The sequence below is a fragment of the Pseudophryne corroboree genome, chromosome 1 (assembly GCF_028390025.1).
Source record: "Pseudophryne corroboree isolate aPseCor3 chromosome 1, aPseCor3.hap2, whole genome shotgun sequence".
NCBI lineage: Eukaryota > Metazoa > Chordata > Amphibia > Anura > Myobatrachidae > Pseudophryne > Pseudophryne corroboree.
The window spans coordinates 7385100-7402206 of record NC_086444.1 but is presented as its reverse complement, the minus strand read 5'-3'; the positions used below and the strand labels follow the sequence as shown (position 1 = coordinate 7402206).

General features: G+C 43.9%; 1 protein-coding gene across 1 annotated transcript in view; it reads right to left on the bottom strand.

Moving 5' to 3' along the window:
* LOC134932242 (asialoglycoprotein receptor 2-like) overlaps positions 1-17107 on the bottom strand; it is a 372590-nt gene that overhangs the window by 239917 nt on the left and 115566 nt on the right. Inside the window, exon 3 of the mRNA XM_063926492.1 lies at positions 4920-5065. Coding sequence (XP_063782562.1) covers positions 4920-5065 — 146 coding nt within the window. The remainder of the gene's footprint in view (positions 1-4919; positions 5066-17107) is intronic.

The window sequence follows — 17107 nt, the reverse complement described above, 5'->3', positions numbered from 1 at the left end:
GTCGCCTGCGGGGCAACTGGTTCCACTATCTGTTCCCCGTCGACCATGGACCCATTTGTCGATGGATTTTATTACAGATTTGCCCATGTGCAACAAGTTCAATACCATCTGGGTGGTAGTTGACCGGTTCACCAAGATGGCACACTTCATTCCTCTCACCGGTCTTCCGTCAGCTTCCAAGTTGGCTCAAGTATTCATACAAGAGATCTTCCGACTCCACGGTCTTCCAGAAGAAATTATCTCAGATCGAGGAGTTCAATTCACAGCCAAATTCTGGCGAAGTTTATGTCAAGTCCTCCAAGTCAAGTTAAAGTTTTCCACGGCTTACCATCCTCAGACCAATGGTCAAACTGAGAGGGTGAATCAGGACTTGGAGGCCTTCCTCCGCATCTATGTGTCCTCCTCTCAAGATGACTGGGTTCAATTACTTCCCTGGGCCGAGTTCTGTCATAACAACCAGTATCATTCTTCATCTTCCTCAACACCATTCTTCACCAACTTTGGATTCCACCCTAAAGTCCCTGAGTTCCAACCGCTTCCAGCAACTTCTGTTCCCGCAGTGGATATCACCTTGCATCAGTTTGCCAATATCTGGAAGAGCGTACGATCAGCTCTGCTCAAGGCATCGTTCAGGTACAAGAAGTTTGCGGATAAGAAGCGTCGAGCAGTTCCTGCTCTCAAGGTGGGTGATCGGGTATGGTTATCCACGAAGAATTTGAGGTTAAGAGTTCCCAGTATGAAGTTTGCACCTCGCTACATCGGTCCTTTTAAAATTGATCAAGTCATCAATCCTGTTGCTTACAGACTCCAGTTACCTCCCTTCTTAAAAATACCCAGGACATTCCATGTTTCCCTGTTGAAACCGCTAATCTTGAATCGGTTTCATTCCTCACTTCCACCAACTCCGAAAGTCCAAACTCAACGAGGCGTTGAGTATGAAGTGGCCAAGATCCTGGACTCACGTCACCGTTACGGTCAACTTCAGTATCTCATTGACTGGAAGGGCTATGGTCCTGAAGAACGCTCTTGGACCAATGCCTCTGACGTCCATGCTCCTGCCTTGGTCCGAAATTTCCACGCAAAGTTTCCTTTAAAGCCTAAGAAGTGTCCTGGGGCCACTCCTAAAGGGGGGGGTGCTGTCACGATCCGGGTATCTGGACGCCATTACTTACCCTTCAGATGCCTCCTAAGGCGGGCTCAGCGTTCCAGGACCGGATTCCGCTGTTCCTGAGTTTCCACATGCAGAGTGGTCTTTTCATCAGCCGCGGCCTCCGCTGTGCCCGCGTGGTTAAATGTGCATCTATCAGCCTGGCGTCTCCTGTCTCCGGTGGCCGGCGCCGCCATTACTGTTTCCCAGACCACATGGATTACAAACCAAACTTCCCTCCAAGTGTCTGCATGGGCGCAGCCATCTTGGATTCTGTCATCTGATCATTTCCACCAATCTGCTGTCTGTGTTGTTGATTTGCATAATTGCCTAGCCAACCCCTTCCTTGCTGCAGGTATAAGTAAGCTGTACCTGAGCAAGGAAGACGTCAGTGCTTTGGTTGTCAAACCTAGTTCCTGTTTGTCTCTCTTCTATGATTGTCTTCCAGGTTCCAGCTCCTGTCTCAAGACTTCCACCATAGAGACCCGCACCAGCATTCCACCTGCGGTGTAGCCTGACTCTCCAATCCATTGTGGATTCATCTGTTTCCAGCTACAACACTACCTGCTTCCAGCCTCAGCTTCCAGCAGAGTACAGCTTCCCTTAAAGGGCCGGTGTCCTTTCTACACTTTACCACTCTCCACCGGAATTATTATTTCTCCGCTCTCAAGTTCTACATTTCAGTTCACATTTCATCGCTCCCAAAGTTCATTTATTATTTAACTGGTTCCAGCCAGTATCCACTCCGTGCTAACAACAGTCTGGTTCCAGCCAGTATCCACAGCAGCTGTTTTACCTTCAGCAACCCAGCTCTTCCTGGAACACCAGCTGGTACAATCCTGGGTTATCTCCATTGCTACAGCCGGGCCTGGTAAGGACTTTCCATCTAGAAGATCATAAGAACTATCTCACACTACCAGTGCCCTGTGGCTCCTGCCATGCTGTAGTACTCAGGAACTGTATTTATTCTTTGCTGACTTTTACGTTTTCTTTTATTGCTGCTGTGATGCGGAGTTGTCATAATAAACATCATTGACTTTTATCTAAGTTGTCGTGGTCACGCCTTCGGGCAGTTATTATTCATGTTACTTACATGTCCAGGGGTCTGATACAACCTCCCAGGTTCCGGTACATCTCAGCCCCTACAACTGAGGCTGCCTCCCGTCAGCTCAGGCCCTCAGTTGTGACAGTGACTGATGGACACTACTGTGCGGTGTAATGTGACTGACAGACACTATTGTGCAGTGTAATGTGAATTGGTACTCTGCTGTGGACACGCCTCTATATTTTTGTATTGAGCTTCCAGCGTGCACTGTCCCTTTTTTCATTGGGGGAGGGGCACCAAAGGAAGTGTTCACCATGTGTGTCACAAGTTCTAGAACCAGCCCTAGTGGGTACTACTGTGGGCAATATGTGTAAGGGGCACTACTACTGTGAGCATTATGTGTAAAGGGCACTACTACTGTAGACATGTATGTAAGTGGCACTATTACTGTGGACATTATGTATATAAGTGTCAATACTACTGTTAACATTATTTGTAAGGGACACTGCTACTGTGGGCATTATAGGGGTCATTCCGACCCGTTCACACGCAGCGGTTTATCGCTGCGGTGCGAACTGGTGCGGAATGTGCATGCTTGGCGGCCGCAGAGCGCGTGTGCGCGACGTTGGCGGCGACAGGGGTCACCAGGTTACATGCGGCTTAAGAAGAAAGCGGTCACAGGACGGACAGCAAAGAAGATTGACAGAAAGAGGGCGGTGCAGGGCGTATCCGGACCGTTTGGAGACGTTTTGGGGGGAGTGTTGAGTAGAACACAGGTGTGCCCAGGAGAATGGAGGGCGGAGGAGTGACGTCAAAGCCGAGCCCTTCATCGCTGGATCCATCGCACAGGGTAAGTAGGTATAGGGCTGGTCTTGTTTTGTGTGAAATTTTTTAAGCTTAGCAGGACTGCACAAGTGATCGCAGCCCTGCTAAGCTATAATACACTCCCCCATAGGCGTGGGCTAGTTGATCGCAGCAGCAGCAAAAAGTTTCTGGCCGCAATCAACTCGGAATGACCACCTATGTGTATAAGTGGCACTACTACTGTGGACATTATGTGCAAGTGGCACTACTACTGCGGGCATTATGTGTACAAGGGGCACTACTGTGGGCATTGTGTGTACAAGAGGCACTACTGTGGGCATTGTGTACAAGGGGAACTACTGTGGGCATTATGTACAGGGGCACTACTGTGGCATTGTGTACAGGGGCACTACTGTGGGCATTGTGTACAGGGGCACTACTGTGGGCATTGTGTACAAGGGGCACTACTGTGGGCATTGTGCATAAGGGGCACTACTGTGGGCATTGTGCATAAGGGGCACTACTGTGGTCATTGTGCATAAGGGGCACTATTGTGGGCATTGTGCATAAGGGGCACTACCGTGGGCATTGTGCACAAGGGGCACTATTCTGTAGCGTTATGTGCATAAGGGGCACTACTGTGGGCATTGTGTATAAGAGGTGCTATTCTGTAGCGTTATGTGAATAAGGGGCACTACTGTGTGACATAACATGAATAAGAGGCACCTCTGTGTGTTGTAACATGAATAAGAGACGCTACAGTATTATGTGGTGTTTTCTGAATCAGAGATAATACGTGCCATGTAATGTGTGTAAGATTGTGCTACTGTGTGGTACAATTTGAATTGGGGATATTGCTGTATGGCCGTGCCCCTTCCCTGTGAGACCATACCATTTTTTGACCACACCCCCTTTATAAAGTATTTTATAATGGTAAACTTTGCGTGACAAGAGAAACCATTTTATACATGATTGTTTTGCTTTTCTTTAATTTATGAGCTTATTTAAAATAATAAAAGGCTAATAAATTAAAGAGCAAAGTAATAAAGTATAAAATGGTTTCACTTGTCACGCTGCATGCAGAGTTTATAATGATAAAATTGGCCTCTGAAAATGCAGCTTTCTATTATTTTTTATGAATTCTGGAAAAAAAAAATCCATCAGCTGCACCACAATGCATGTCACAGTGTATGCCCCCAGAGTTCAAAGAAAAGGGGCAGTGTCATGAGGCCATGCCCCTAGTGATGTGTGGCTACACCCATTTTTGCCATGAGCCATAGGCGTGCGCACAGAGTACCTGTAAGAGAACATTTCTACTTGCACCACTGGATGTAGCATGTGTAAGCTATACACTTGGTAGTAAAAGGACGCTTGTCACTATATGAATGTCAAACCAGGGAGCTTTCAATGATTGTGCAGTCAGAGGAGAACATTACCTAATGCCTGGGGTGCATTAAGAGAGGAGGGGGTGTAGTAACTGGCCCCCTCCTCCCTAGCAGGCATCGGTATTGACAGTGACTCTGAGCACTAGATGGTGTGCAGCTCTTCAGGAAAATGGCGTCCACTCCTCTTACCAGGGAGTGACATTGACTCTGAGCACTAAGTGATGTGCTGGTCTCCGGGAAAATGGCACCCCTTCCTCTTACCAGGGAGTGACAGTGACTGAGCACTAGGTGATGTGCAGGTCTCCGGGAAAATGGCATGGCGGCTGCGGGACTCCTCAGAGGTACAGGAAGTAATGATAAAAGTATTGCAGTGTATGCAGTGTTGACCCCTCTGGCACCAGGGGCGGTGTGCAGCATGCACACTGCACCCATTATAAATCTGCCGCTGCCTAATGCTGATTACAGTTACAACAGCAAATGTGGACGCAATATAATAAGGTCTCAGTTACTATGTATCACAATGCCCGGCAGACTATACCTGAAGTTTAGGATCATCAGAGTTCACAATCATTAAGTTGGAATTTCGCGTCTCACAGTCTTGGTTACTTTGGCTCCATGTAGCTGTGTCCTTGGAGATCCATATACATTTTTTACCAACTAATATCCAATCTTCAGGGCAAAAACCTGAAACCATTACATAATACATGGAATATTTATTGTGACACAGCGGCAGGATATAAAGTTCTAAAAACTAGCCTCATAGACGCTGCCACTCAATTCAACTGCGTACAAAATAACAGTATATAATAAACAAAAATAATATACAGTATAGATATAGAAATAAATATCATAACAATTAATGGGATTGAAGAGTAAATAAAGAACAAAGCTGTAACTAGGTGTGTGCGGAGTGTGCTCTGCACATAGCGCTGCAGGGTAGGGGCGCTGTTGGTGGCACTTGTCAGTTATCTGTTTTAATCACTTTCACTTGCAGCTTCCCCCGTTTTCGTAGCCAGCATTTTCTTTTCTGCCGCCGTCTCCTACCCTGACCCCTTCTGTCACTAATACCTATACAACATTCATGCATTAACTTGAGATTTCTTTGTTATTCAGTCACACTGTCCTTTATCACATTTCAAGATGGTGACATACCCGGGATTCAAACCCATTGCCTGTGGCATTGCAATCAGACAATCTATTCATTGAGCTATCTGCACTTACATAGAAAGGTAGAGAATTCTAACTATTTGAAGCTTACCTTGTACTTTGTGAGAGAATGATCAGCATTGCGGCAGATCTATGTAGTGTGCGGCTGCAAGAGATTGGATGTGTGGCTGCACACTACATAGATCTGCTCAATTGCAATACCAGTAGCTTCATATAGTTCTAAGTTTTTATGCAGAATCACACAGGCCCTCATTCCGAGTTGATCGCTCGCTAGCTGCTTTTAGCAGCATTGCACACGCTAAGCCGCCGCCCTCTGGGAGTGTGTCTTAGCAGAAGTGTGACTTAAAGGTTAGCAGAACTGCTCATAAATATTTTTGTGCAGTTTCTGAGTAGCTCCAGACCTGCTCCTAGATTGCGATCACCTCAGACAGTTTAGTTCTTGCTTTGATGTAACAAACACGCCCTGCGTTCGGCCAGCCACTTCCCCGTTTTCCCAGGCATGCCTGCGTTTTCATCTGACACACCTGGGTTTTTTAGCACACTCCCGGAAAACGGTCAGTTACCTCCCAGAAACACCCCTTTCCTGTCAATCACTCACCTATCAGCAGTGCGACTGAAAAGCGCCGCTAGACCTTGTGTAAAATTGCATACTTTTGAGTGAAAGTACTTGGCGCGTGCGTACTGCAACCCATACGTATGCGCAAAAATGACAATATTTTTGCCTGATCGCCGCGCTGCGAATGAAAGCAGCTAGCGATCAACTCTGAATGAGGGCCATAGTTCAATGAGTAGGGTGTGTGATTAGAATACAACAGGTTATAGGTTTGAATCCTGTGTATTTTAAAATGTGTTATTTAATAAAGGGTATTGTAACTGAACAACAACAACGAGCTCTCACAGTAAGTGCATGAATGCGGTATAAAGAGGATTTGTGTCTAAATCCATTGTCTTGCAGTGGTCTATAAATGTGCATGCGCCTTATGTCCCTATTGCAAAACAATGGGGGGGGGGGGGGGGGGGCGCCAATTCTCTCTCTGGCACAGGGCACCAAAAAGTCTAGTTACAGCTCTGAAAAACACAGAAATGTCTGAAACCAGATACAAGAATCACAGAATGAATGGTAAAGATAAAGTCACCAGCACATGCTCCTCGGTACATATATACTGAGACAAAGGTCCTGGTTGGCACACAATGCTGGTGTCGGGCAGTGGAGCGGTGTCTTTCTGATTCACAAGCATGGTGATAGAGCGTTAGCTATGTGGTTGCAATGCGATGCTGCGTGTTATGGGATGTCATGGACTCTTCTGATGAAGCTGGCCTTGATATGGACTGAGATATTCATCACTAACTCTACTTTCACATCGCACTTTCGACCCGGGTCAACCTGGCAATAACCTGTGAAAGGGGTATATGATGGGACTCTGCTAACTCCCCACCTGAATGACTACACTCGCAGCACGGGAACACATGGTGGATTGCCTGCACAGACTAATCTCTCCCGTAAAACACGGCCTAACAATATGAATTGAAAAAACACAGTAGTTTAGTAAATTACCATGTTTTTTAAAAAAGTTACAAACTCATACGGCCGATGTCAGTAGAGATTGATCTCGGAAGAAATAGTCTGCAACATGAATCTTAGTAAATTTACCTCGTAGCGCGGGGCTGGTGAAAGTTTCTATGATGTGACAGGTGGTGGCTTCAAGTACTCTTGCCGCAACTGATGACACTCAAACTTTGTGCCCCAGTCTTTGCACATTCAGGCGCGACGCGAGGACTTTGCATAAAGTTGCAGAAGTGACAAACACACCGGCAACTGCATCAGACTCAGAATCAGACCCAAATACTTATTTGAAACATTGTTGGAGTTACTAACACCTGGGATTGATATCTGACACATGGAGATATCTGCACTCTGTCTAATGTGATCAGAATCATTAGCTACCATTAATAAATAATCTAAATAAATGGGAGTTCCCTTATACTGTACAAAGCAGATTTGTGTGTATATATATATATATATATATATATATATATATATATATATATATATATATATATTAGAGATGAGCGGGTTCGGTTTCTCTGAATCCGAACCCGCCAGAACTTCATGTTTTTTTTCACGAGTCCGAGCGACTCGGATCTTCCCGCCTTGCTCGGTTAACCCGAGCGCGCCCGAACGTCATCATGACGCTGTCGGATTCTCGCGAGGCTCGGATTCTATCGCGAGACTCGGATTCTATATAAGGAGCCGCGCGTCGCCGCCATTTTCACACGTGCATTGAGATTGATAGGGAGAGGACGTGGCTGGCGTCCTCTCCGTTTAGACACTTGATTTACTAATTTTGGGGAGCATTAGGAGTACTCAGTAGTGTACAGTGCAGAGTTTTGCTGATAGTGACCAGTGACCACCACTTTTATTTATAATCCGTTCTCTGCCTGAAAAAAGCGATACACAGCACACAGTGACTCAGTCACATACCATATCTGTGTGCACTGCTCAGGCTCAGGCCAGTGTGCTGCATCATCTATATATATTATATATCTGTCTGACTGCTCAGCTCACACAGCTTATAATTGTGGGGGAGACTGGGGAGCACTACTGCAGTGCCAGGGCAGTTATAGGTTATAGCAGGAGCCAGGAGTACATAATATTATATTAAAATTAAACAGTGCACACTTTTGCTGCAGGAGTGCCACTGCCAGTGTGACTAGTGACCAGTGACCTGACCACCAGTATATAATATTAGTAGTATACTATCTCTTTATCAACCAGTCTATATTAGCAGCAGACACAGTACAGTGCGGTAGTTCACGGCTGTGGCTACCTCTGTGTCGGCACTCGGCAGCCCGTCCATAATTGTATATACCAGTGACCTAACCGTGGTTTTTTTTTTCTTTCTTTATACATACATACTAGTTACGAGTATACTATCTCTTTATCAACCAGTCTATATATTAGCAGCAGACACAGTACAGTGCGGTAGTTCACGGCTGTGGCTACCTCTGTGTCGGCACTCCGCAGCCCGTCCATAATTGTATATACCAGTGACCTAACCGTGGTTTTTTTTTCTTTCTTTATACATACATACTAGTTACGAGTATACTATCTCTTTATCAACCAGTCTATATATTAGCAGCAGACACAGTACAGTGCGGTAGTTCACGGCTGTGGCTACCTCTGTGTCGGCACTCGGCAGCCCGTCCATAATTGTATATACCAGTGACCTAACCGTGGTTTTTTTTTCTTTCTTTATACATACATACTAGTTACGAGTATACTATCTCTTTATCAACCAGTCTATATATTAGCAGCAGACACAGTACAGTGCGGTAGTTCACGGCTGTGGCTACCTCTGTGTCGGCACTCGGCAGCCCGTCCATAATTGTATACTAGTATCCACTAGGCCACTAGGGTCGCTAATCTTACTCACACAGCTACCTCATTGCGCCTCTTTTTTTCTTTGCGTCATGTGCTGTTTGGGGAGGGTTTTTTGGAAGGGACATCCTGCGTGACACTGCAGTGCCACTCCTAGATGGGCCCGGTGTTTGTGTCGGCCACTAGGGTCGCTAATCTTACTCACACAGTCAGCTACCTCATTGCGCCTCTTTTTTTCTTTGCGTCATGTGCTGTTTGGGGAGGGTTTTTTGGAAGGGCCATCCTGCGTGACACTGCAGTGCCACTCCTAGATGGGCCCGGTGTTTGTGTCGGCCACTAGGGTCGCTAATCTTACTCACACAGCTACCTCATTGCGCCTCTTTTTTTCTTTGCGTCATGTGCTGTTTGGGGAGGGTTTTTTGGAAGGGCCATCCTGCGTGACACTGCAGTGCCACTCCTAGATGGGCCCGGTGTTTGTGTCGGCCACTAGGGTCGCTAATCTTACTCACACAGCTACCTCATTGCGCCTCTTTTTTTCTTTGCGTCATGTGCTGTTTGGGGAGGGTTTTTTGGAAGGGACATCCTGCGTGACACTGCAGTGCCACTCCTAGATGGGCCCGGTGTTTGTGTCGGCCACTAGGGTCGCTTATCTTACTCACACAGCGACCTCGGTGCAAATTTTAGGACTAAAAATAATATTGTGAGGTGTGAGGTATTCAGAATAGACTGAAAATGAGTGTAAATTATGGTTTTTGAGGTTAATAATACTTTGGGATCAAAATGACCCCCAAATTCTATGATTTAAGCTGTTTTTTAGTGTTATTGGAAAAAAACACCCGAATCCAAAACACACCCGAATCCGACAAAAATAATTCGGTGAGGTTTTGCCAAAACGCGTTCGAACCCAAAACACGGCCGCGGAACCGAACCCAAAACCAAAACACAAAACCCGAAAAATTTCAGGCGCTCATCTCTAATATATATATATATATATAAATAAAGTTAACACAGTACTGGTATACCTAACAGTAATAGATTGCATATTCTTGAAGTACAGGTCTCAAAATAAAAAAGCTGAAAAGTCACAGTTCTATTCAATACTGTTCCAGATTATCAGGTATTTAAAAGTATGTAGTGAGGGCTGCGCTAATACCTTATGTTTAAAAAGCAGCTACGGAGATGTGAGCTTCCACTAGCCCTGTTAAATCTGATAAAAAAATTGGTTACTCCCAGCGCTATTAAACATAGGACAGTAATACAAATAGTGGTAAAAAATGTATTTGTATTTTATTTTTCTTAATAGAATAAAACGAGAATCTATAGGTTATCTAATTTCCATGTCCAACGATAAAAAAGAATTCATAAATGACAATTCTGTATGTGGTGTGTAATGTTCATAGAATTTTTTTTTTCATAAAAGGTAATTGCACATCAAATGTCTGATAAGTTAAAAGGAAAGGAAAAGGTTTATTAGCTATAAAAGGTGCAAGTGTGTTTCCTAATACCGGTATTCATATATAGATGACACTGGACAAACAAATAAGATAGAATTGGGAAGTATAAATTCTGCTGTATTAGTAGAGACGCTTGTGCGGTTTATTCTACTAAAAATGACATATGAGGTGCTTGATGATTTTAACTCCTATGTGTTACTGTATCCAAAACAGTGCTTATATGTATCCAATCCTCGATACAAAGTAACAGTCTCTCCAGCCAGGGTCTTTAAGCAGTAGTTAGGCAGTAGTAGTAGATATGGATGAATTCCAAAGTTCACTCACCGCTAATTTGTAAGTCCCACTGGTAGTCTGTTGGCCGCTGTTCGGGTCTCATATAGGTGTGCGAAGAAACGGATGTCTGCCGGCAGACAAATGGAATCAGCAACGGTGGTCATTGTTTTCAATAGCGTGTGTCCAATCCGTTGTTCGGTGATCTACGCGTTTCGCCTGTATAGCACAGGCTTCGTCAGGATGCCAGATGATTCATCGTCCAGTCTTCTTATTCCTCGTTGTGCCCTTACTTGCGGTCCAGGATATACGTCATATCCACCCTCACTGTGCGCTGTGCCTGTGTAATCCCTAACGGAATTCAATGCATGCCATGTTTGACGGGGCATGTTGCTAAAGTCCATATGCAGTTATATTTATATCAGATTGTGCTCCTTTCATACGTTTTAAGCACCATTGTCTATATCTTATAGCATATAAGAAATAAGAAAACAAGTAAGAAATTGGGAAACAGGGTTTTTTAAATAATAAAGATTGCGTTGTATTCAAGATATAAGCACATATAAGACGACATACACAGGATGTAGGACACATGTGGCAACATATATAATATGAGTAGCACAAAAACGGCTCCCTTCATATAAAGGAACTATATCTATCTGTAATATTGTATATCCGACTCAAAAGTACGGTATATCTATTAGTAAACCAATATTTAGCATGTATGAATATTCACTAGTTGTGCAACAAAATGGGGAGATTTTTCTAGATATAGATAAGTCAGTAATTAAAAACTGGTGTAGATTATAGATAAGGAAGTCTACACATATACATGTGCGTTATACACATGTGCAACACAGATAAAAATAGAGAGAAAAGAGAAGAAAGAAAAAGAAGGCTAGGTGGGAGAATCCTCCAAAAGGAGGTGTGTTGTGTATCTAATGATAGTAGCTAGGCTATCTAGAATGTATCTCTTAAGAGAATAAAAGGAAGAAGTAATTATTAAGAATGATACATAAATATTGATTAAGTTATAAATCTATTGTCAGAAGTGTAGCATTAAATGATAATTGGAATAAGTAGGTAAATTAGGTGAATATTCTTACTCAATTATGAATTATGATCCCCATACATACATTTTAGGTTAATACTCAGAGGTTTAGTAAATTGATGAAAGGGTATGGTGAAAAAAGTTAATAAAAAATGTTAATAAAAGAGAGAGGGTAATAAGAAAAGGTATGAAGGACAAACCTAAAACTGTACAATGGTCACAAGAAATGTTAACTGCATATGAAAGTTTAAAATGTATGTTGATGAAAAGTCCGGCACTTGGCCTCCCCAATTATGTACTACCTTTCCATCTATATGCAAGGGACAATTGTAAAACCATGGCGGGGGTGCTCACACAGTTTCATGGAGGGAAGTTGCGCCCCGTGGCATTTTTTTTCCAAAGTCATGCCAGTGTCTGTGCAAGGTATGCCTGCCTGCCTCAGGGCTTTGGCAGCCTGTGCAATGGTTGCAGAAATGGCCACTACCCTCACTTTAGGCCACATCACAGTACTCCACACCACACATGATGTCCTGGCAATACTTAAAGGCTTACACACACAGCACATGTCAGCACAACGCCTTAGTGGATATGAAGTACTCCTTTTGAGTAACCCTACCCTTACCATTAAGTACACTGCTAGTTCTTCTGGCCCTGCACCCATTCTCAATGCCCTTTTAGGCTTGAAAGGTCCCGAGGATGAACCACCCGACCTACATGACTGTGCTGCTTCCATTGAAGCTGAAACTTCTCCCAGACTTGACATGTCTCCCGTTCCCATACCAGGCGCAGACATAGTTTTTGTTGACGGCTCCTGTAGTAGGCCCAATGACAATACATACCAGGCTGGCTATGCCATTGTCACCCTCCCTGACACTGTGTTGGAAACCCTACCAATACCTTATCAGTCCGCGCAAGCTGCAGAACTCATTGCACTCACTAGAGCATGTCCCTCCCTTGACAACGTCCATCTGCTCACTCAACTTCAAGCTGCTGCGACTAATACTGATCTCTCCGACTGGATTTACCCAATTCTGCAGAAAAATCCTAAATCAGGATTAATCTGCAAAGAGGGGAAACCCTGTATACCCCAGTCCAGTGCCCCTTTGCTCGTTGCCCATTGCCGTGGTGTTGGTCACCGTGGTGAAGCCACAACACTCCTCCTACTAACCAATGATTTTTATGTTACTAATGCCAAATCACTTGTGGACCAGTATGTTAGCAGATGCATCACTTGCCTCAGGAACAACCCTAATAAAGCTAAACACCAGCATCTTGAATACCCCACCACCCCTTTTACACACTTACAAATTGATTTTACCCATATCCCTGGTACAGGTAAACAAGAATATGCCCTGGTCATTGTAGATATGTTCTCCCGCTGGCCAGAAGTATTCCTAACTAAGTCAGAGGATGCCAAGACAGTAGCAAGAATCCTAACACAGAAAATCATCCCTAGATGGGGGTGCCCCCTGCAAATAAATAGTGATAAAGGCTCAGCCTTTACAGCCAAAATCACACAGGCCTTAGTAAAAGCTCGGTACCACCTGCAGAGTTCAGGGGTCGTAGGAAGAATGAATAGGACCCTCAAAGACAAACTAAGGAAGGCCACAGGAGGTACCTTCCACAAATGGAAGCAGGTCCTTCCCATTGTCCTAGCAGAAATCAGAATGACCCCACAGAAAACTCTAGGATACTCACCCTTTGAACCCTTTGAAATACTAATGGGTAGACCCTTCCCCACACCCTGGGCTAAGAAACCGTTGATGATACAGGAAGGAGATCTAGAATTTATAAGGGAAGAGTATGTCAGGGCCCTCATAACCAAACTTGATGAAATTGAACATGAGGTTGTTTGTAAAAACCCTTTGAATCCACAGGAACCAACACACCCTTTTAAGGTCGGAGACAGAGTAGTGGTGAAGATCCTCCCCCGCAGCAAGAGCCCAGGAGACTTCACCTATGGCCCAGAGGCGGAAGTCGTTGCTGTAACCCGAACCGCAGTCCTGACAGAGGAAAGTCCTACCTGGATCCATGCATCCCGAGTAAAAAAGGTTCCTAGACCAGACCTAGAGAGGGAAGCAAGTGATTCCAGTGAGGTACGAACCGGGGCAGACAGCCCTGACCTCCCACCTAGCGAAGACAGAAGAACAGAAAACGATGAAGAACCTGCCCCCTATCTTTACCCTGGGGACTATCTTGATAGCCCTACTGGCCCATTTTTCCCCTCTCAATGACTGAGGTTGATATAACTCAGAATAAGGGAAACTGACACTATGGTATAACTCTTCCACCACATACACCGCAACCTACATACTAGATTATTTCCAATTCCCCCAACTAGCTGCTGTCCAAAAGTCTGTTGACTACCAGATCCGTGCTGACACCACAGACAACCTAAGCCCCGAGGTACCTTATATTTGCGTTACAGGCCATAACTGGGGAAATGATTGCAGCTCATGGTCCGCGGCTGCCTGGAACACAGGTACCCCATGGGGCTATAAGACCGCTGAAGCCTTAGATGAAAAGGATGAACACGGAACATCATTAACTCAACGATTAACCCTTCTTAAAATGCCCAACAATTACTGCAACTCCCGCTCAGGCTAAAAATTGCGCCATTGGTGTGCAGAAAGACGTAAGCTTTGCAAGAATCATATAGTATAACAATAATGATTCTAAGAGGGGATTGAAAGGGTTAAAGCTCGTCTCTGCTTCAATGTCATAGAATTGCTTGTGTTATAGAACTTAATGTTCCAGCACATTCCTTGCTACTGTCCTTGTCTCTTATCTTTTTTATACCGTGTGAACAACCTCCCTATTTGAAATACAAACTTGCCCATATATGCATATCCTTCCACTGCGGCAGTTCCTAGCCAATCATGTTATGTTAGCCCCTTTTTGTGTTCTGTCCAATTAGTTATTGACTTGGGATATACATGCCCTAAATCCTTTCTTTTATATACTTTTGTTAAACGAACAATAAACAGTGTGAATCTTTACTGCTTGTGTTGTGCATGTAACTTGTGGCTAAAGGTTTACACTCACGGACGTCTGAGAGGCCATCACATCGAGGGTTAAAGAATAGAGGGGCATATCCTTTCAAGGTACAAGGGGAATGAGGGGGTAGAATTAAAAAGTACTTTTATTATGTGAGATTACATTTGATCCATACTGTTATTTCTTGAGGAATGGGTGTAGCTCAAAATCTACGTTAAGGCCCTTTGGGGTGAGGGTATCCAATTCGAATATCAGCCTTGTTTCCTCTCTAATGAGGTCTGAATCCCAAAATCCCTCCTCTCCATGGTTTTCTAATATGTTTAAGACCTACAAATTCTACAATTTATGGATCACTTTTGTGTGCGAGATTGAAATGTCTGGGGACACTGTGATTCTCTTTCTTATTTTTGATGTTGAGTAGATGTTCATTTATTCTTATACTCAGCTTGCGGACGGTCTTTCCTATGTATTGTAAGCCGCAGACATTTGATGTGCAATTACCTTTTATGAATTTTTTTTTATATGAACATTTCATTAATAACACACCACATACAGAATTGTCATTTATGAATTCTTTTTTATCATTGGACATGAAAATTAGATAACCTATAGATTCTCTTTTTATTCTATTAAGAAAAATAAAATACAAATACATTTTTTACCACTGTTTGTATTACTGTCCTATGTTTAATAGCGCTGGGAGTAACCAATTTTTCCCAGATTACCAAGTCCCAGGAAACATGGAGAGTCCAATCCTAGTGGTATCAGGAGAATGTTTGACTATACATATGGAAATGTTAAGGATCCCTGTACTTATTAGCCACCTACTGCAATATTAAGTTCACCACATACAATGCAGAAATGTCATTCTATTGCCAATGCATAGAAATTAATAGCAACACTTCCTCCAGAGTCCTGGTTATAATCTACAGTATGGAATTAAGAACAATTAATGACTGGGAACATCAGTGCAGCAATAGCTCGTTGAGTGTGAAAAACTACGCTGACGCGTTTCATTATCCAGGCTTCTGAGGAAACTGCCAGCTGGGAGGTGAAGCTCCATCCAGCTTGGGTCCTACTCTCAAAGAGATACGGACTTGCTGCACTGGAGTTATAAAACGTTTTTTTGCTTTAAGTCCTGCACTATTCTGGATTCCTCTGAGACTTCTGGGATTTGGTACCGCAGAACAATATGCAATATCTGAGACTTTTCTATATACAGAAGATGGTGGTAGTTATACTGTGTGTGTGTAATGTATTCATTTTTATTATAATAGTATACAATTAATGCTATGATCTCTATTCTTTTAGATTAATAAAACTGCTTTGTAGAAGAGGCTTCCCATATATTTAGATTTAATATTAATGGTAATTAAATTAATCAGATGCAACCTAAGCAGCGAGCCCCAATAAACTGCATTAGGTGGTTCTTTCCTGGGTGGGGTGGACAACACGTGGATCTACAGTTTCTATACAGCGCATATCATACTACACGTTTCAGTCTCCCGAATACTGGTGTATTGTTCAGTCATAATTACCCTAGAGAGACACAACTCATTATAAGACAGGTATTTTAGTTACTAGGTAAGAAATGCTGCAAATTCCAATTCTCTTTTTCTTTCATTTGCACCATTACTGCCTCCTCTGCACTCATACTAAGCCCTCACTATTCTTATGTAAAGCCTGGTGCACACAGCCTGGGGTGCTACAGTGCCACCACTGAGATGAATATGGTAAGACATTGCCTGACATGCTGCTATACTGACACGGCCGCCGTGGTAGTGGGCGGAGTGTTACAGGTGGGCCCCTGGAGCTGCCCCTGTAGTAAAAAAAATGTTTTGGGAGGGTGAAAGCAATGGCTGATATTGCGTGGATCAGGTGCCCCACTCTGTATACTCAGGTACCCCAATCTGTATAACTCAGGGGCCCCCACTCTGTATAACTCGGGGCCCCCACTCTGTATAACTCAGGGGCCTCCACTCTGTATAACTCAGGTTCTCCGATCTGGATACTCATACTCTAGAAGTGGAATTTGTTTATGTTATGCACACCAGTGCCAGCAGGAATGTACTGGTGTCTGAACGGTGAGGGATGCAAAACAAATGAACTCACAGACAGACTGGGGAATATGACATTGCATACACAGAAGGTGATAGGGTAACAAAATAAACACAAAGTGAACAGAGATGCCCAAAGGCTAAGAAACTGGGTGTCTCCCTAGTATTAGGAATGCTCAGATGGAAAGAAGCGAGATGTAGTGATTTAATACGTAGAGAACCCGAAATGCTGTTGCTAAGGGCAACAGCAAAACCCTAAAGGGTTACCAACGGGTGTGGCAGTAAACTCCTTGGTCAGAGATGGAATAATAGACACAAGGAGAGTCTCCACAATCCTAGTCCTCACTTGCA